Source organism: Telopea speciosissima, chromosome 6 (assembly GCF_018873765.1).
Source record: "Telopea speciosissima isolate NSW1024214 ecotype Mountain lineage chromosome 6, Tspe_v1, whole genome shotgun sequence".
Lineage (NCBI taxonomy): Eukaryota > Viridiplantae > Streptophyta > Magnoliopsida > Proteales > Proteaceae > Telopea > Telopea speciosissima.
Window position 1 is genome coordinate 49,087,861 of NC_057921.1, and position 16,048 is coordinate 49,103,908.

The 16,048-nt window shown below is 41.5% G+C and overlaps 3 protein-coding genes across 3 annotated transcripts; 2 read left to right on the top strand and 1 right to left on the bottom strand.

Moving 5' to 3' along the window:
* Nucleotides 1–2,483: 2,483 nt before the first annotated feature.
* LOC122663959 (cytochrome P450 71B10-like) lies at nucleotides 2,484–4,126 on the bottom strand. Its single transcript, XM_043859629.1, has 2 exons — nucleotides 3,212–4,126; nucleotides 2,484–3,143 (listed from the first exon to the last, which is right to left on the bottom strand). The coding sequence occupies exons 1-2, from the start codon at nucleotides 4,124–4,126 to the stop codon at nucleotides 2,499–2,501; spliced, it is 1,560 nt and encodes a 519-aa protein (XP_043715564.1). The 3' UTR covers nucleotides 2,484–2,498.
* Nucleotides 4,127–6,712: 2,586 nt separating this feature from the next.
* LOC122665876 lies at nucleotides 6,713–10,093 on the top strand. The gene has a single exon (XM_043862009.1). It carries the CDS (start codon nucleotides 6,713–6,715, stop codon nucleotides 10,091–10,093), a length of 3,381 nt encoding a protein of 1,126 aa, XP_043717944.1.
* A 3,504-nt stretch (nucleotides 10,094–13,597) lies between these two features.
* Nucleotides 13,598–14,689, top strand: LOC122665877. The gene is made up of 2 exons (XM_043862010.1): nucleotides 13,598–14,041; nucleotides 14,114–14,689. The coding sequence occupies exons 1-2, from the start codon at nucleotides 13,598–13,600 to the stop codon at nucleotides 14,687–14,689; spliced, it is 1,020 nt and encodes a 339-aa protein (XP_043717945.1).
* The last annotated feature ends 1,359 nt before the right edge of the window (nucleotides 14,690–16,048 follow it).

Consider the following 16,048-nt stretch of genomic DNA (forward strand, 5'->3'; position numbering starts at 1 on the left):
ATTAGAAAAAATGGTATGTCACATTAAAAGGACAAAAAAGTAAGGTCTATGGTAATGTAGTCCAGTGGTCTCTTCCTCTTCTGCTTTTTTGCTCCGTCTGCTTGGGATGTTAATTCGCTCTAGAGGCAGTATTGTTCCTTAGTGGATTGTAGTGTGGTTCAACTTTCAAGTAGGGGTGTAAATGAATAGCCGAAATCCATTTCCGTATCCGTGTCTGTATCCGTTTAACACTATCCGAATCCGTCCGAAAGCTAAACAGATGCGGATACAGCTAGACTATAGCTATTCGAAAAGCTATATTTACATGTAAACGGATAAAATATCCGATCCGTATCCGTGTCCGTATCCGTTTAGCACTATCCGAATCCGTCCGATAGCTAATAGGATGCGGATGCGGATATAGCACTATCCGAGCTGAATCCGATCCGTTTACAGCCCTACTTTCAAGTACAGTATTCCAAGGCGTAGTAGTTTTATCAATTGATGAGCTATGACGCTTTCCTACTCAATTCAAGATTTCCTTGCTCATAGGAATCTCATCATTCCAAATTATTGTTTTTTTTGTTGAAATGCAGTGGAAGATATTGATCACATGTTCTTTTGTTGCCTTCAGGGAATAAAGTATCGGTCCGTCTCGTATCGTATCGATCGATACATATCGAGACGAGACAGGCCGATATGTCTCTATATTTTTTAAAAATTAATTGTCTTGACTGTATTGGTATGTATCGACCGATACATATCGATACGATACGATATGATACGATACGGTCGATATGTATCGATACAACCGACACATCCTTTTGATCGTTTTTTTAATATTTTTTAGTGTATCAGTACATATCAGTACGTATCGATATGTATCGGTCGATACATATCAAGACATCTCGACCACTTAAAAAAACACATGGCAGTGTTCATTCTTAGCAGTAGAAACTCGAGACAGGAGCTTCCAGGCGGAAAAAACGTAGGTCCAGCAGTGAGAAAACCCTCAAAATCCATGTTCAAATCCAAATTTTTGAGCAAATTTTTTTAGGGCTTCGATTCCTTAGTAAAAAACGACCCTAAAGGAGCTGGAATCTGATCATTTGCTGCATCCAACAACCTACATTCGAAATCAAAAGGTGTTCTTGAAGGGAAAGGTAGGTTTTTTTGAAAATTTTTTGATTTTTTTGTTAAAATCTTTGATTTTGGTCCTTTTTTTGCAATGATTCAAAGGAAATATGTTAAACTAACTTGGTATTGCATTCTTTATATACATTTACAAAGATTTGAGTTCAAAATCCATGTTTCTTTGCATTTTTTATCCAAAACCGAAAATTGCTTCCATAAAATAAATTTTATTTTTTTTTATTTTCTTTCAAAAATTAAAACATATGTTAATGTATATAATATATGTACTACATTATGTATAGACCTTTACAGACATGACTTTGATCCACCCCGGCATTCATCATGACAATAGAGTGACTCTACATGTAAAAAATTTCATATTTTTATAATAATTTTAAAGTGCCGCACTTGTCTGATTATTAATTATTCACAATTCTTAGTGTATATGCATGATATATGACATAAATTGTTTGTTTATATTATTTTTTGTGTCAAAAAATATATTTTCATGTGTATTTTGATCATTTTCATGTGTTTCTGCATCGATCGATATATATCTCTGATACAATACGATACAATACGATACGTCTCTTAAAATTGCCTGACCGATACGATACCCGATACCGATACTTTAAACCCTGGTTGCCTTCTCCTTGCGAGTCTAGAAAAGGATTCTTAAAAAATGTCGGCCTTCCGATTCCTCTCTTCCTCCTTTTGATGGTGAATGGAGATGGTTAAAAAAACGAACTCAAAGGAAATTGTTGTTAAGCTGGTTTTTTATGCCACTATTTATCATCTTTGTTGATAAAAGAACGAGTGGAGATGGACTAATACTTCACGTACTTGGAGTCAAATTTGGAGTTCAATAAATTTTGATTTCAAAACTAGATGTAATCACACTTTCAGTCAACCATAGAGATAGAAGACTCATCAAGAAATTTGTTTAGGTTATTTGAAGGCAATGGGGGTCTAATAGGAAGATAGCAAGGCCCAAAGCCTTCTTTAAAAATTCTCACCACTTCTGAAATAATATCCTCCTTTTCCTCCCAGGTGTAATTTCCACACCTCCATTTCAAGGATGTAAGGGTTAGGAATCTGGTGTTATTGGCTTTCTGAGTCGTTTTAGGTGTTTTTCTAGACTTGGCTTGTCCCCCAAGATAAGATATTGCGTGTTTTTTTGAATTTAATTATACTTTTCTTTTATCTAATTTTTTGGTTACCCATAAAAAAAAGGTAATTCGCCAACCCCCTCCTCCGAAAAAAAGGAAACAAACAAAACAACCTTTTTATTTATGTAATTTGCAAGCTATATATCCAACAAACGAGCAACATTGAACTGGGATACAAAACAGAGAGGGGGGGGGGGGATTCCTCTATAGAGTTCATCAATTACTAATTGAGGTAATATTCTCTTCTGAATCCCAAATATGATTAATAGGCACAAGGTAAAGGGGAGCTTTCTTATGAACACTAAGACCTGCTTCTTCATCCATGTTTATGTCTTCCTTCTTCATCCCATTAGGAAAGCCCCAATCAAAGGCATACAGAAGATTTGCAAGTGTTAGCTCAACCATTGAAACACCCATGTATATTGCAGGACAAACTCTTCGACCTGCTCCAAAAGGTAAATACTCAAAATGTGTTCCCTTGTAATCAATTGAGTTATCCATGAACCTCTCTGGCATGAACTCTTCTGGGTTCTTCCAATATTTGGGATCTCTCCCAATTGCCCAAGCATTCACTTGGACTCTTGTCTTGGGGTGAATGTCATATCCATTAATAGTAAAATGATTCATGGTTTCCCGTGGGACCAATAGAGGAGCTGGAGGATGCAATCTTAGAGTCTCCTTTACCACCATTTTAAGGAATTTAAGTTGATCGACAACTGTTTCAACAACCTTTCCTTTCTTTCCAAAAGAGATTCTAACCTCATCTTGAACTTTCTTCATCGCTTTTGGGTTCTTAACCAGCTCTGTCATTGCCCACACTAATGTAACAGCACTAGTATCTACTCCACCTAAAAATAAATTCTGAAAAAAAGAATAAACAACATTTAATAAGAATAATTCATAAATTCAAGAGAGAGATGTTGGGTTACCATAAGGATTGCTTTTATATGATCTTTGGTGAGAGGACCTGCACCTGTATGATCCCTTCCTACTTTGAGCAAGACATCAATGATGTCTTCCTGCTCTGATTCTGTTCTCTCATAGTTGAGATGCTCATCAATCACGTTTTGATAGAAATCATCAAATTGTCGGAAGCACTTCTCAAGCCTTCCATGGAGTCCAGTGAATTTGTCTAAGATCCATCCTACATAAGGGAAAAAATCTGTGCCGGAGAAGCTACCCAACATAGCGAAGGCTTCATTAACAACTTCTTCAAAGCGTCCATTATCAAATTCTCTCCCCTTGTAACTCTTACCAAAAGCAATCCTACAAATTATATCATCATTAAGGGTAAAGAGCATCTCACTCAGATTAATAGGAGTTGATGAAGAAGATTGTGAAATTGAGCTAATCATTGAAGCAACTCGCTCTTCTCTAATGGAACTAAAAGGTTGCACCCTCTTGACGCTAAAGAGCTCTAAAAGCTCTAAAAGCTCTAAAACGCAAACCTTCCTCATCTCCCTCCAGTAATCATTGTAAGGCGCAAAAGCAATGTCTAAGTTGTTGTAAGAGAGCCTCTTAGAACCCATCAAATCAGGCCTATTGCAACATTCGAGATCATGAGACTTCATGATCTCCCTTGCCATTTCAGCAGATGAGACTACTAGTGTAGGCATGCGCTCGAGTTGCAAAAGCATGATTGGACCATATTCCTTTGAGAGTTGCCATAGAGAGCGGTAAGGAAGCTCACCAAGTTGGTGCAAGTTACCTATGATGGGAAGCTTGGGAGGGCCAGGAGGAAGGTTGGTTCTCCTCACTTGTTTGCTCCTCTTTAGAATGAGAAACAATGGAAGGAGAGCAAGAAGGGGAATTAGCCATAGTGACATGGTGGAAAGAGCAGTCATAATAATGTGGTTTTCTAGCTGATTTTATTATCACTATGAGTGGCTTGATTCAAGACCAGCATGTCACCCTTTCTTTTTTTTGTTTTTTTGTTTTATAGCATTTAGGTAGAAGTTTTGATACACGGTCGTGCATGTACACGGCCTGTATGAAGTACCGTCAGATGGGCATAAATGCCCATCCAAAATGACCATAAAGCCCCCCACCCCCTATTGAATGCATTGATGCACGAATCTACCATGTACCAATACCTTCCCCATTTATTTAAATATCAAAGTAGATGGGACCCACATCGATCATCTTCTTCTTCAAATCTGCCATTTAATTTATGTTTGACTCTAATGGACGTGCTGCTGTTGACATCGGGGGTTTCCTAGGGTTTCCTAGCTTGTCGACTCAGCCAAGAGTTGCAGAAGCGCCTGCGCGGTCTTACGCGAACGTTGCACGACCTTTGCTTCCCGAGATTGAGAACCTGCCGGCACCAGTTCGAGATGGAAACCTTACGAGGATTAAAATTCCCCAGGCAGCATACGTTGCACAGCTAAATACGCTCAAGTACGCGCTATTGGGTCGGCTCAACTTCAGGTTTACCTCCATGGATAGGGTTCGAGATGCAGTGCGGAACTGGGATTTGAAAGAGGGAGTTTCTCTGAAGTCACTTGGCAAGGGTTTCATTATTTTCAGGTTTCAAAACGCGGAGGACATGACGTACATATGGAGAAGAAGCCCTATCTGATTGGATGGACAGACTTTGAGGTTCCAACGGTGGAGGAAAGATTTCATGATTGACGATCAGGCGATCACAAACAGGCTTACTTGGATTCGGTTTCCTGGCTTGCCACAAGAATATTGGCATGAAGATATTATTTTATCTATTGCAAAGGCAGTTGGCAGGCCGATTGCCATTGATAAAAGAACCAAGAACTCTCTCTTTGGGCATTATGCGAGAGTGTGCGTGGACGTTGACGACTCCGTGCCTCGTGTGGAGGAGATCTATGTTGAACGTGAGCAAGAGGGGACCATGGAGATGTACGTTTTCAAGCAGAAAGTGGAGTTTGAGGAACCGCCGTCTCGATGCCGTCGATGTCGCCGGTATGGACATCGCGAAGATCTTTGCCCAAGTAGAGAATTGGAGAAGGACGAAGGCATCCCTGGTGCCAACTACGTTGAGAGGCAGGACCAGCACAATATCAGCAGATGTGCATGGCGCCCAAGAGGTTCTACGACGACTATGGAGGGTGCAACAGGGAGCACGCCGGCAGGGGCCACGGCGGTTGAGGTGGCAGAGTTGGGTTTGGACTCTAACCACGAGAGGATGGCGCAGAATGCGGATTTGGTGCCAACTCAGGAGGTAACAGCTTCTAGGAGGGAGACTAATCAGGGAGTCCAGCCAGGCACGCCTACTTCTTTGGAATCGATTTCAAAATCGGTGGTAGTTGAGACACCGTTATCACATGTGCAAGGTGGCACGGATGGGATAAGATTGAATGGGTTAGACCCTTTTCCCCGGTCTGGTTCTCTAGGCCAGGCTGAGACATTGCACGTGGCGAACCAAGAGGAGGTCTCCTCTCCATTTCAGATTGAATGCCGCGACAACGGAAGGACTGCCGTGATAGTTCATGCAGCGATTTCACAAGAAGATTCTGTTGAACATAATGGCTTTATGGAAGCACCACGCAGGCGCAATACAAGGGAGAGACATATTGAACAGGGCAATATCATCTCAGGAACTAGGCGTAGAGGGAAAGGAGCACTTGAAGCTAGTACTGTCGCTAGAAGCCTTGCTCTGCAACGGGCGCTGGATCTCAGCACCAAGATACTTCCACTGAATTTTAATCATGCGATGCCTTTTTTGGAACATCCGAGGAGTGGGTAACACTAGAGCTAGAGCGCATCTTCGAGCGTTAGTGAACGAACAGAGACCGGACATCATTTGCTTGGCTGAACCGAAGATAGTCGCTAATAGATTCCCTCATCGTTTTTTCGCTTCATTGGGAATGAACTCAGATTTAATTTCAAATGAACGGGAAGAGGGCATTGACAATATCTGGTGCATTTGGAAGATGGGGCTGCAACGGCCAGTGGTGATTCTTCAATCTGAGCAGCATATTTCCATGAAAGTGGAGCTAAATGGGATGAGTAATATTATCTCAGTTGTCCACGCAAGCTGTTTCAGAGCAACTCGAAGGCAGCTATGGGTTGATTTGGCCTCGATTGCAGGTATGACTTGCCCCTGGCTAGTTATTGGAGATTTTAATGCTTATTTATATGTAGGCGATAAAAGAGGTCCGGGCCGTTTCAACATTGGGTCGGCAGAGGAATTTGCTTCCATGCTAGAGGCGGCAGCTCTTATGCCAATTCACTCAATAGGCAGCAAGTACACTTGGACTAACAATAGAAGGGTGGGCAACGTGCAAGCAGTGCTTGATCGTAGCTCCTGTAATGATGTTTGGGATCAGCACTATGATGGATGTGTTCAACGAGTGCTACTCCGAGGCTCCTCCGATCATGCACCCCGATGGTCCGTGAGTGAGGTGTGCCAAGGCCAAATAATATCCCTTTTCGCATGAATAGGTTCTGGGCGAATCATGGAGATTTCGAGAGTGGTGCGCAGATCTTGGGAGGAACCGGTTCATGGTTCACCAATTTTTGTGGTTCATTCCAAGCTGAAAAGGCTAAAAGGCCAATTGAGGGAATGGGCAAGGGAAACATTCCCCCATGTAGATCATGAAATCAATTGTACCAGGGGCGAGCTTGAACAGATTCAAGGACTATTGGATGCGGAAGGGTTCTCTGAGGCATTATTTGAGAGAGAAGTGCAGGCTCGTCATGTTTATAACCAAGCTCTTGAATTGCAGGAGAAGCTTTGGGGAGAAAAATCAAGAGAGAAATGGATGAAATTTGGGGATCGTTGCTCTAAATATTTCCACCTCACAGCTAGAATGAGGCGTGTTAAGAACACCATTCGCGATTTAGATAAAGAAGATGGCTCGGCCTTGATGGATCAAAAGGAGATTAGTGATCATCTAGTGGATCACTTTGAAAACTTTTTCAAGAGTGGGGGGAGAGATAGAGATGCGGCTCTTCTGACAGTTATCCCTACCCTGGTAACAGACCAAGATAATGCCATGCTGTCCAAGATCCCTTCGCATGACGAAATCAGAACAGCTATTTTTGATTTGGACCCATCTAGCGCACCAGGACCAGATGGTTACCCAGGTACCTTCTTTAGGGCGTGTTGGAATATCATTAGCAGAGACGTCTGTCGTGGCATTCAGAGCTTCTTCAGGGAAGGCATTGTCACTAAAGGGGTGAATTGTAATTTTCTCTGCCTGATTCCAAAGGTTGAGAACGCCAAAAAGGTGGGGCAGTTTCGCCCTCTTTGCCTGGGGAATTTCTTTTTTAAAATCATCCCTAAAATAATGGCGATCAGATTGTCTTCCATTCTACACAAGCTAATTTCTTCAGAGCAAGGGGCTTTCCAGAAAAGCAGAGTTATTTTTGAAAATATTGGAGTGGCCTCAGAACTTACAAATCTGCTGGATGTTAAATGTAGAGGAGGTGGCATGAGTATGAAACTAGACATTCAAAAGGCGTTTGACACGCTAGAGTGGAGCTTCCTGTTTGATGTTCTTAGTGCCTTTGGTTTTTCTCAACTGTGGATTAATTGGGTGCATCAAATTCTAAAATCTACTCGGATATCAATTTTGATTAATGGAGGGCCTGCCGGTTTTTTTGGGATGGAAAGAGGGTTGAGACAAGGTGATCCACTATCCCCACTCCTCTTTATTCTATCTGAAGAGGTGCTATGCAGAGGTTTGTCTGATCTGCGAAATAGAGGATGGATTAATGCCCTTGCAGGACCACGCCAGGTGAGAACACCCTCCCACCTATTGTATGCTGATGACCTTTTTATTTTTATGAAGGCAAAGCTGGCTAATATTAGGCGTGTCAAGCGATTCCTGGAGGCCTATGGAGAGTACTCGGGTCAGGTGATCAACCTTGCTAAAAGCAAAGTCTTCTTTGGTCGTATCCCAACAAATAGAAGGCAGAGAATTTTATCAGTTCTTCAAATCCCAGTGTGTACCTTCCCAACAAAGTACCTAGGAGTGTTTTTAAAGAAGGGCAGGGTGAAACAAGGCATGATTCAGCCACTTGTTGATCAATTCAAGAGTCGACTGGCGTCTTGGAAGGGGCGCCTTCTCTCCATGGCAGGGCGGGTTGAGCTAGTTCGAACTGTGATGGGAAGTATCCCAGTGCACAATTTTTCAGTATATCTTTGGCCGGTGGACACTATCGAGGTTATGGAGAGATGGATTCGCAACTTTATTTGGACCGGTGATGCTGACTGCTCTAAGGCTATCACAGTTCGATGGGATAGTCTATGCAAACCCAAAAAGGAAGGTGGTCTCGGTGTTCGACGGTTACGAGATCTCAATTTGGCTCTTATTGCTAAGCTTGCTTGGACTATATATACAGATCAGTCTACATTTGCAACTTTTTTGAGAGGTCATCTAGTGAAAGCAGATGGGACCCTCAAAACGGCTGTTGGTACCTCCACGCTCCTCCCAGGACTGAGAAGAGTTTGGGATTTTATACGGGCAGCGGAGAGATGGGTGGTGGGAACCGGCAATTCAGTTAATTTCTGGTATGATAAGTGGATACATAACCAAAGCATTGAGGACCTAGTCTTACCCCTCCACATTCCACCCAATCTATCAGCAAAGGTGGCGGAATTTTGGGAAGATGGAAGCTGGGTTCTGCCGGCAGTCCAAGAACCAGAAATTCAAAATGTTTTCACAGTGATCCAAGGAAGTGGAATAGCTTGTCACAGTAGACCTGATATGCGCTTTTGGGCTCACTCATCCACAGGCCGATTCACAGTTAAGACTGCTTGGGCGGCTTTGCGCATAAAGGCGGCTACACCTAAGTGGGTTTCAGATATTTGGAACCGAGACCTTCTTCCACGCACTGCAGTATTTGGCTGGAGGCTAGCACATGGCGTTCTTCCCACTGATCACATGGTATGTCGCAAAGCAGTTCCTCTAGCATCAAGATGTGACCTTTGTTACATGGACTGTGAAACGATCCAACATTTGTTTCTTGAATGCGCGTTTTCGCGACAAGTTTGGATGGAGGTGCTATTTGCTTTCAATCAGAGCTGGAGTGGCTTCCCAACCATTGAGCTACTATTTTCTTGGTGGCGCAGGAAGACCAAGGCAGTAGCCCTCCCTAAGGCATGGGGCGCATTACTGATTATAAGTTGCAAAAATTTATGGTGGGAGCGCAACAGACGTCGCCATGAAAACTGCAAGAGAACTCCAGCCGAAGTGGCAAAGCTATGCTTTAAGGAAGTTGGGGATTGCACATGGGCGAAAGGGGTACAAGTAAAAACGGTGCAAGACCTTGCCTTGGCTCGTATGCTAAAAGTCACAATCTCAAAACCAGCTGTTAAAAGAATAGTAGAAGTGCGATGGAAGCAACCACTACAAGGTTGGTGGAAATTGAACATCGATGGCTCTTCCTTGGGCAACCCAGGATCAATTGGAGCAGGGGGAATAATTCGGGATCACTTAGGAGCAGTTTTAAGATGCTTCTCTCAGTACCAAGGAGTGGGCTCAAACTACATGGCTGAGCTGGGGGCCTTTTTTACTGGAGTTGGCCATGCTAGAGAAATGGGAGCTGAAAATATTTGGATTGAATGCGACTCGGAGGCGGTCGTCTCTACAATTCTCTCTAGTAAGCTTCCTTGGTATCTAATGAATAAGTGGTGGAAGGCCTCATCTTTTCTGGACACTATCAGGTGGCGAATCACTCATTGCTACAGAGAAGCAAAATCTGCAGCTGATGCGCTTGCAACCCACGCAGCGAAAAGGAAATGCACCACTTGTTGGACTAGTCCACCCCATTTTATTATGCATACTGTCTATTGGGAAGCGCTAGAACGGCCTTTCTATAGATTTACTTAGATTGCATCTTCGGCTAACGGTAAACTAAGGGCTATGCCGAAGGTTTCACGTTAGAACTCAGGATAGCTTCTTAGGAAATCATGAGTCATTCCTTGTACATATTTTCCCATTTCTTATATATATACATTGCTGACCTTTAGCAAAAAAAAAAACAATTTGATAAAAATTAAAAACTTTCACGTCTAATAATGTAAATGATGATAAATTAAAAACTTTCAAAATGATAAATTTCCAATCATATATTTTGCTTGAAGTGAGAGATTTTATTTTGGTCGAACAATGTAAATTCTAAGGATAAAGCATCCAAATGGTGTAACTAATATGGTGTTGGGGGTTAACGTTTTGTATTTTTGTTGTTTGCATATGTGAGTTTATAAAAGTTACGAGAGAGATTTGTTTTGAATTCTCGCTTACCCTTTGTAATGGGTAGCAGTTTGTATTTATAAAACTCTATTTACAAATGGATTGCCACATGTTGTGGTTTTTTAGAATTTGTTTTGATAAGGTTGTTACAAACATCTTGATAAGGTATGACCAGGTCATGCGAAAGCTTTCAAATCTGAATTCGAACGAGATTCCTTAACAGAGTTGATTTTGAAGGAACGTTAAAAGGCCGTAGCTAGGGTTATATGGGTATTTTAGTAAAATTTCTATATATATATATATATTTTTTTTGTTTCACTATTAATTTGTTGCTTTTCTGTAATCAATTTGAGATAAGTATAAAGACGAGTCCTATTCTCCATTGATAGTGAAACATATCTCATCTCACCGTGGTGGTAAACAATTTTGCCGAACCATGAAAATTCTTATTCGATTGTATTATTAAAATAATTTGTGATTTTTTATTCTTTTCTGCATCGTTTTAGATTCACGTTTTTCTACATATGAGCCCTCATTGCTTACAGTTTGCTATGAGCCTTAGTAGGTTGAGTTTTCAATTGAAGCGCAAAATGTCCATGGTGTACGTAATTATGTTTTTCCCAACTCACCTGGCCGTAAGGCACACGCTATATACAGATCGATAACCTTATCAAGTTAATTAATAAAGACTTACATCTTTATTTTATTGAGCATAGCAGGACCCACCATGTATCTCTTTTTCTTAGTGACGAATTCTATACGCCACAAGAAAGTGGTGAAAATGGTTATCTCTTGGCCACAAGAAAGTGTTGAAAATGGACGCCTGTGTGTGTTTGGAATCCTAACTGTGCAAGTCCCATCGGCCACTTGCTTGTGGTAACAAAAAGAAAAGATAAAAAACCAGAAGAAGAAAACACATTATATATTCCTACAAATTAAGTAGTGGAGTGCATATTCAGTGTTTTACGTACTTCTATAAGTATATCTTTAGGACTTGATTTGGCTTCTCACAAGACAAAGAGTTTTCTTGCGTGATGGAAAAACACAATAAAGTTCTTGAAATGCGTGTTTAAGAATCCAGCAAAGTCAAGTTCTTTGAATGCGTGTCCTAAAGAGTTGCAAAAACATGATTGGACCAAATTCCTTAGAGAGTACGTTGCCATAGATAGAGAGCGGTGAGGCAGCTCCTCCTCATCAAGTTGGTGCAAGTTACCTATGAAGGAAAGTTGAGGAGGGTTGGGAGTAGGGGGTGTAAATGAATAGTTAAAATCCGTTTGTATATCTGCATTCGTGTCCGTCTAGCATTATTCGAATTCATCTAAAAGCTAAACGGATGCGGATACGGATAGGCTATAGTTATCCGAAAAGCTATATTTACATGTAAACGGATAAAAGATTCGATCCGTATCCGTGTCCATATCCATTTAGCACGATCCGAATTTGTCCGATAGCTAATCGGATGCGGATGCGGATATAACACTCTTCGAGCCGAATCTGATCTGTTTACAACCCCAGTTGGGAGGAAGGTTGGTTCTTCTCACTTGTTTTTTCTTTAGAATGAGAATCAATGGAAGGAGAGCTAGAAGAGGAAGTAGCTATAGTTTCATGGTGCAAATTAAAGAGCGGTCATAATAATGTGGTTTCTATCATTTAAGATCAGCCATGTCCCCCTTATATCTTTGGTAAAGTCCACACCAAAGATAACCCAATCAAATCAATAAAGACTTTGCAACAATATTATTGAGCAGAACATGACCCCCCCACCATCTATCTCTTTATCTTGATGAGGATTGATAAGCGCCACATGCATGCAAGCGGTGGAAATGGACGCCTGTGTGTGATTGAAATTCCAGCTGTGCAAAGTCATCACTTGTTTGGATATTGGATTAGATATGGATATGTCATTCAGTAAATGGATTTGGATTCGGATAGTAGTAAATCTGAGTCGAATTTGATCCATTTACATCTCTATCTGTAAGGGTCTATATGTGCTTTCAATACTCACCCAACATATTGGGCCTTGCCATATAAAAACAAGAGCACTTTGGAGCAAAAAGATCGATCCTCTCCAACCACCCATCCAATGGCGGGAAGGATTTGGATACACATTCTCAAGTGTTGACAGGTGTTCGGATGCACGTCCAAGTCTTCCCAACCATTGGATGGATGGTTGAAGAGGAGTTGGACACCCAAGTAGTTGGAGAGGATCCGGATCCCACTTTGGATCCGTAGTTACGAATCCTCACTTGGTGGAAAAACACGGCAAAGTTCTTGAATAGGATTGCAAGTATTGGTATACCAATTCAGATAGGCTGGAATAGGGGTATATGGATTGGGTATCGAGTGTAATTTCAATACTGAACCATTTTTTTATTTTATTTGGATAATCCCGCCGAGATATCCAATCCGATAACTATACCTAGAGTCAAGATTCGGATCACCGATATTTTTGCACCAACAGTTAATGGACTCACAATAATTTGGTCACATTTGTCCATGCATTGAGAACCATCTTACGAAGGAGAGAGCTTTCTGTTTCTAATAAACTAAATGAAGCTCTAGCGAGGGAGGAAGAGATGTGGATGCAGAAGAGTCGGATTTCATGGTTGAAGGAAGGAGATAGGAATACAAAGTTCTTTCATATGTCAACAATTCAAAGAAGAAGTCATCACAGAATTCTTCGATTAAAGATGGCTGTTGGGAACTAGACACAGACAGAGGAGGACATTTACAAGGTGATGGAGAATTACTACAATAGTGTCTTTACATCTGAAGGTATTGATCCGATTCCTTGCATCTAATCCTTGATTCTATAGAACCAATGGTATCAGAGGAGATGAATGGAAGACTCCTTGCTACCCCTACGGTGGAAGAAATGCAGTCTGCGCTCTATGCAATGGCCCCTTTAAAGGCACCAGGGCCTAATGGCCTTCCTCCTACCTTTTTCTAGAAATACTGGGATTTCACAAATACGGATTTGTGTGCTTTTGTTTGTAATTTTTTTTTACTACTGGTGTCCTACCAATGCATTGCAATGAGACTATACTTTGTTTAGTTCCCAAATGCTCTAACCCTGAGGTTGTAGATCAATATAGGCCGATTAGCCTTTGTTTGGTGGCTATAAAGGTTATTACCAAAATAATGGCAAACAATTTGAAAGATGTACTAGAGTTGTTGATCTCACCAGCACAATCAGCTTTTATTCCCAACAGATTCATCTCAGACAACATATATACTGCTCATGAGATCTTCCACTACATCAATCATAAGAAGAAAGGAAAGCAAAAACTTCTCACGCTCAAGCTTGACATGAGGAAGGCATATGACCGAGTGGAGTGGGAATTCATCGACAAGCTGCTTCATCGGTTTGGCTTTGCGGATCATTGGGTTCAAATGGTGTTGTCATGCCTGCGTTCGGTTTCCTATATACTAATGATAAATGGTGCGATGTGTGGTAAGGTGATCCCTTCTCGGGGTATAAGGCAAGATGATCCTCTCTCCTTGGCACTGTTTATACTATGTTCACAGGCTTTGAGCAGTCTCTTAGTAAAAGCAGGAAATGAAGGCCTTCTTAAGGGGATTCAGGTGCGAAATCGATCAGAACCCATTATGCATCTACCTTTTGTAGATGACTGCTTCTTGTTCTCAGAAATGTAGCTTGCGGAGGTGTGCCATTTGCAAGAATGCCTGAATATCTACTGTAAAGCAAGTGGTCAAGCAGTAAACTTGCAGAAGTCTACTCTATCTTTCAGCCCCAATGTTCATTCTAAATTCCGTCGTTGGTTTTCCCAGATACTTAAAGTTAAATATGACAAGGGACCTAATAAGTATTCGGGGCTACCAACGAGCTTTGGGACTTCAAAGGCAAAACTATTCCAGGAGATATCAGCTAAAGCAGGGAAACACTTTGATGGCTGGAAGAATCACTTGCTTTCACATGCAGCTAAGGAAATAATGATGAAGTCAGTTGCTTTCTCTCTTTCTAACTATGCCTCTTCACACTTTAAGCTACCAGCTTCACATCATTCACATCTAAAGAGGACAACAACAAACCTTTTTTGGGGTGATGGTTCTGACAAAAAGAAGATTCACTGGATATCCTGGTTTCGGCTATGCTTATCAAAGCAGAAAGGAGGCTTGGGGTTTAGGGACCCAACATTATATAACAAAGTCGAGATTTCATGGAGGCAACGTTGGGCTCAAACCCCTCTTGGGCGTGGAGGAGTATTTTAGTTGACCGCCAGGTCCTTAATCGGGTCTTATTTGGCGTGTTGGAATAGGTGAGTGTATTCGCATATGGGAGGATAATTGGATTCCTCTTCACCAAGATATGGGACTTAATCGATCAAGAAAATAGATGTTGGAGGAAGGAGCTATTGGATCGATATTTTCATCCTACTGACTATGCAGATATCACCCATATTCAACTTAATTTATTCCAACCTGAGGACCAAAAAATTTAGGGAGTTTCAAGGCAAGGTGCCTTCTCTGTCAAGAGCACATACCACCTTTTATATAATCAATGGTTGTTATCTGAGAAGGCGAAACCCTCTACTTCAAATAACCATGCTTGGGAGGATGTACTAGATGTGGTGTCGAAGATGATTTGGAAGTGCGATACTTTACCCAAAATCAGGAGCTTTATGTGGAGAGCTTGCGTAGGTGGACTGGCATCAACTTCGGCTTTACATTAGCGGGAGATCCCAATCGATAAGGTTTGCCAAAGGTGTGGGTTGTATGCTGAAATAAATGCGCTTATTTTGTTGACCTGCCCTTTTGCGCGATGAGTGTGGTTTGGATGTAGTTTATCGCATACGGAGCCAAGAGGAGAGGATGTTATGCTCCACAAATGGATAGCAAATTGGACAAAATTCTCCATTCAAAATAAGCAAGAAGCTAAGAGGATTACCACTTTATGCTCTTTTATAATATGGTATCTGTGGACGACACGAAATGAGCTCTTATTTGGGAAGTTTTTATGCAGCTGAGTGGGCATGAGTAGAGTTCCTGGATGTGGGTCGCTTGTTGACGACAACTCAGACTCCCACATTGAGACAGACAATAGACCAAACCTAGAACCTCTCACCCATAGGTTACTATAAATTGAATTGTGATGCATCCTATCATAAGTATGGTAACCGTAATGGGGTGGGTTTTCTTCTATGAGATCACCTGGGGCGATGTCAATTAGCGGTTTCTGATCCTTTGAGCTATACTGATGTTATGGTGGGGAGGTGTTAGCAATACGAAGTAGCTTGCTAGAAGCTATATTAGAAGGGGCTTATAGACTAAGGATGGAGAGTGACAATCTAGACGTCATCTCTGCTCTTCAGAACCCAATGAAGAAATCTAACCTCTACATTCGGTCTATCGTGGAAGATATATTGTATCTGGCTTCTTATTTGGATGATTGTCAGTTTCAATACATTTCAACGGTGGCAAATGTTATTGCAGATACCCTTGCCAGGAGGGCCCAATCCATTACGGATAGGATTGTTTGGCCTAATTCCAATCATTGCCTAGCTGCTCCTCTTGTGGCTAGATCAACTTTCTACCAAAACAAAAAAAAGAACTATCTTACTTTTTCCGCAA

What these genes read in the sequence shown, in the direction of transcription:
- LOC122663959 (XM_043859629.1), bottom strand. Translation starts at nt 4,126, where the DNA reads ATGACTGCTCTTTCCACCATGTCACTATGGCTAATTCCCCTTCTTGCT. An exon ending in ATATAAAAGCAATCCTTATG is followed by an intron (nt 3,144 to 3,211) that starts GTAACCCAACAT and finishes TCTTTTTTTCAG; the next exon opens with AATTTATTTTTAGGTGGAGT.
- LOC122665876 (XM_043862009.1), top strand. Translation starts at nt 6,713, where the DNA reads ATGGAGATTTCGAGAGTGGTGCGCAGATCTTGGGAGGAACCGGTTCAT.
- LOC122665877 (XM_043862010.1), top strand. Translation starts at nt 13,598, where the DNA reads ATGGCAAACAATTTGAAAGATGTACTAGAGTTGTTGATCTCACCAGCA. An exon ending in GCCTTCTTAAGGGGATTCAG is followed by an intron (nt 14,042 to 14,113) that starts GTGCGAAATCGA and finishes TCAGAAATGTAG; the next exon opens with CTTGCGGAGGTGTGCCATTT.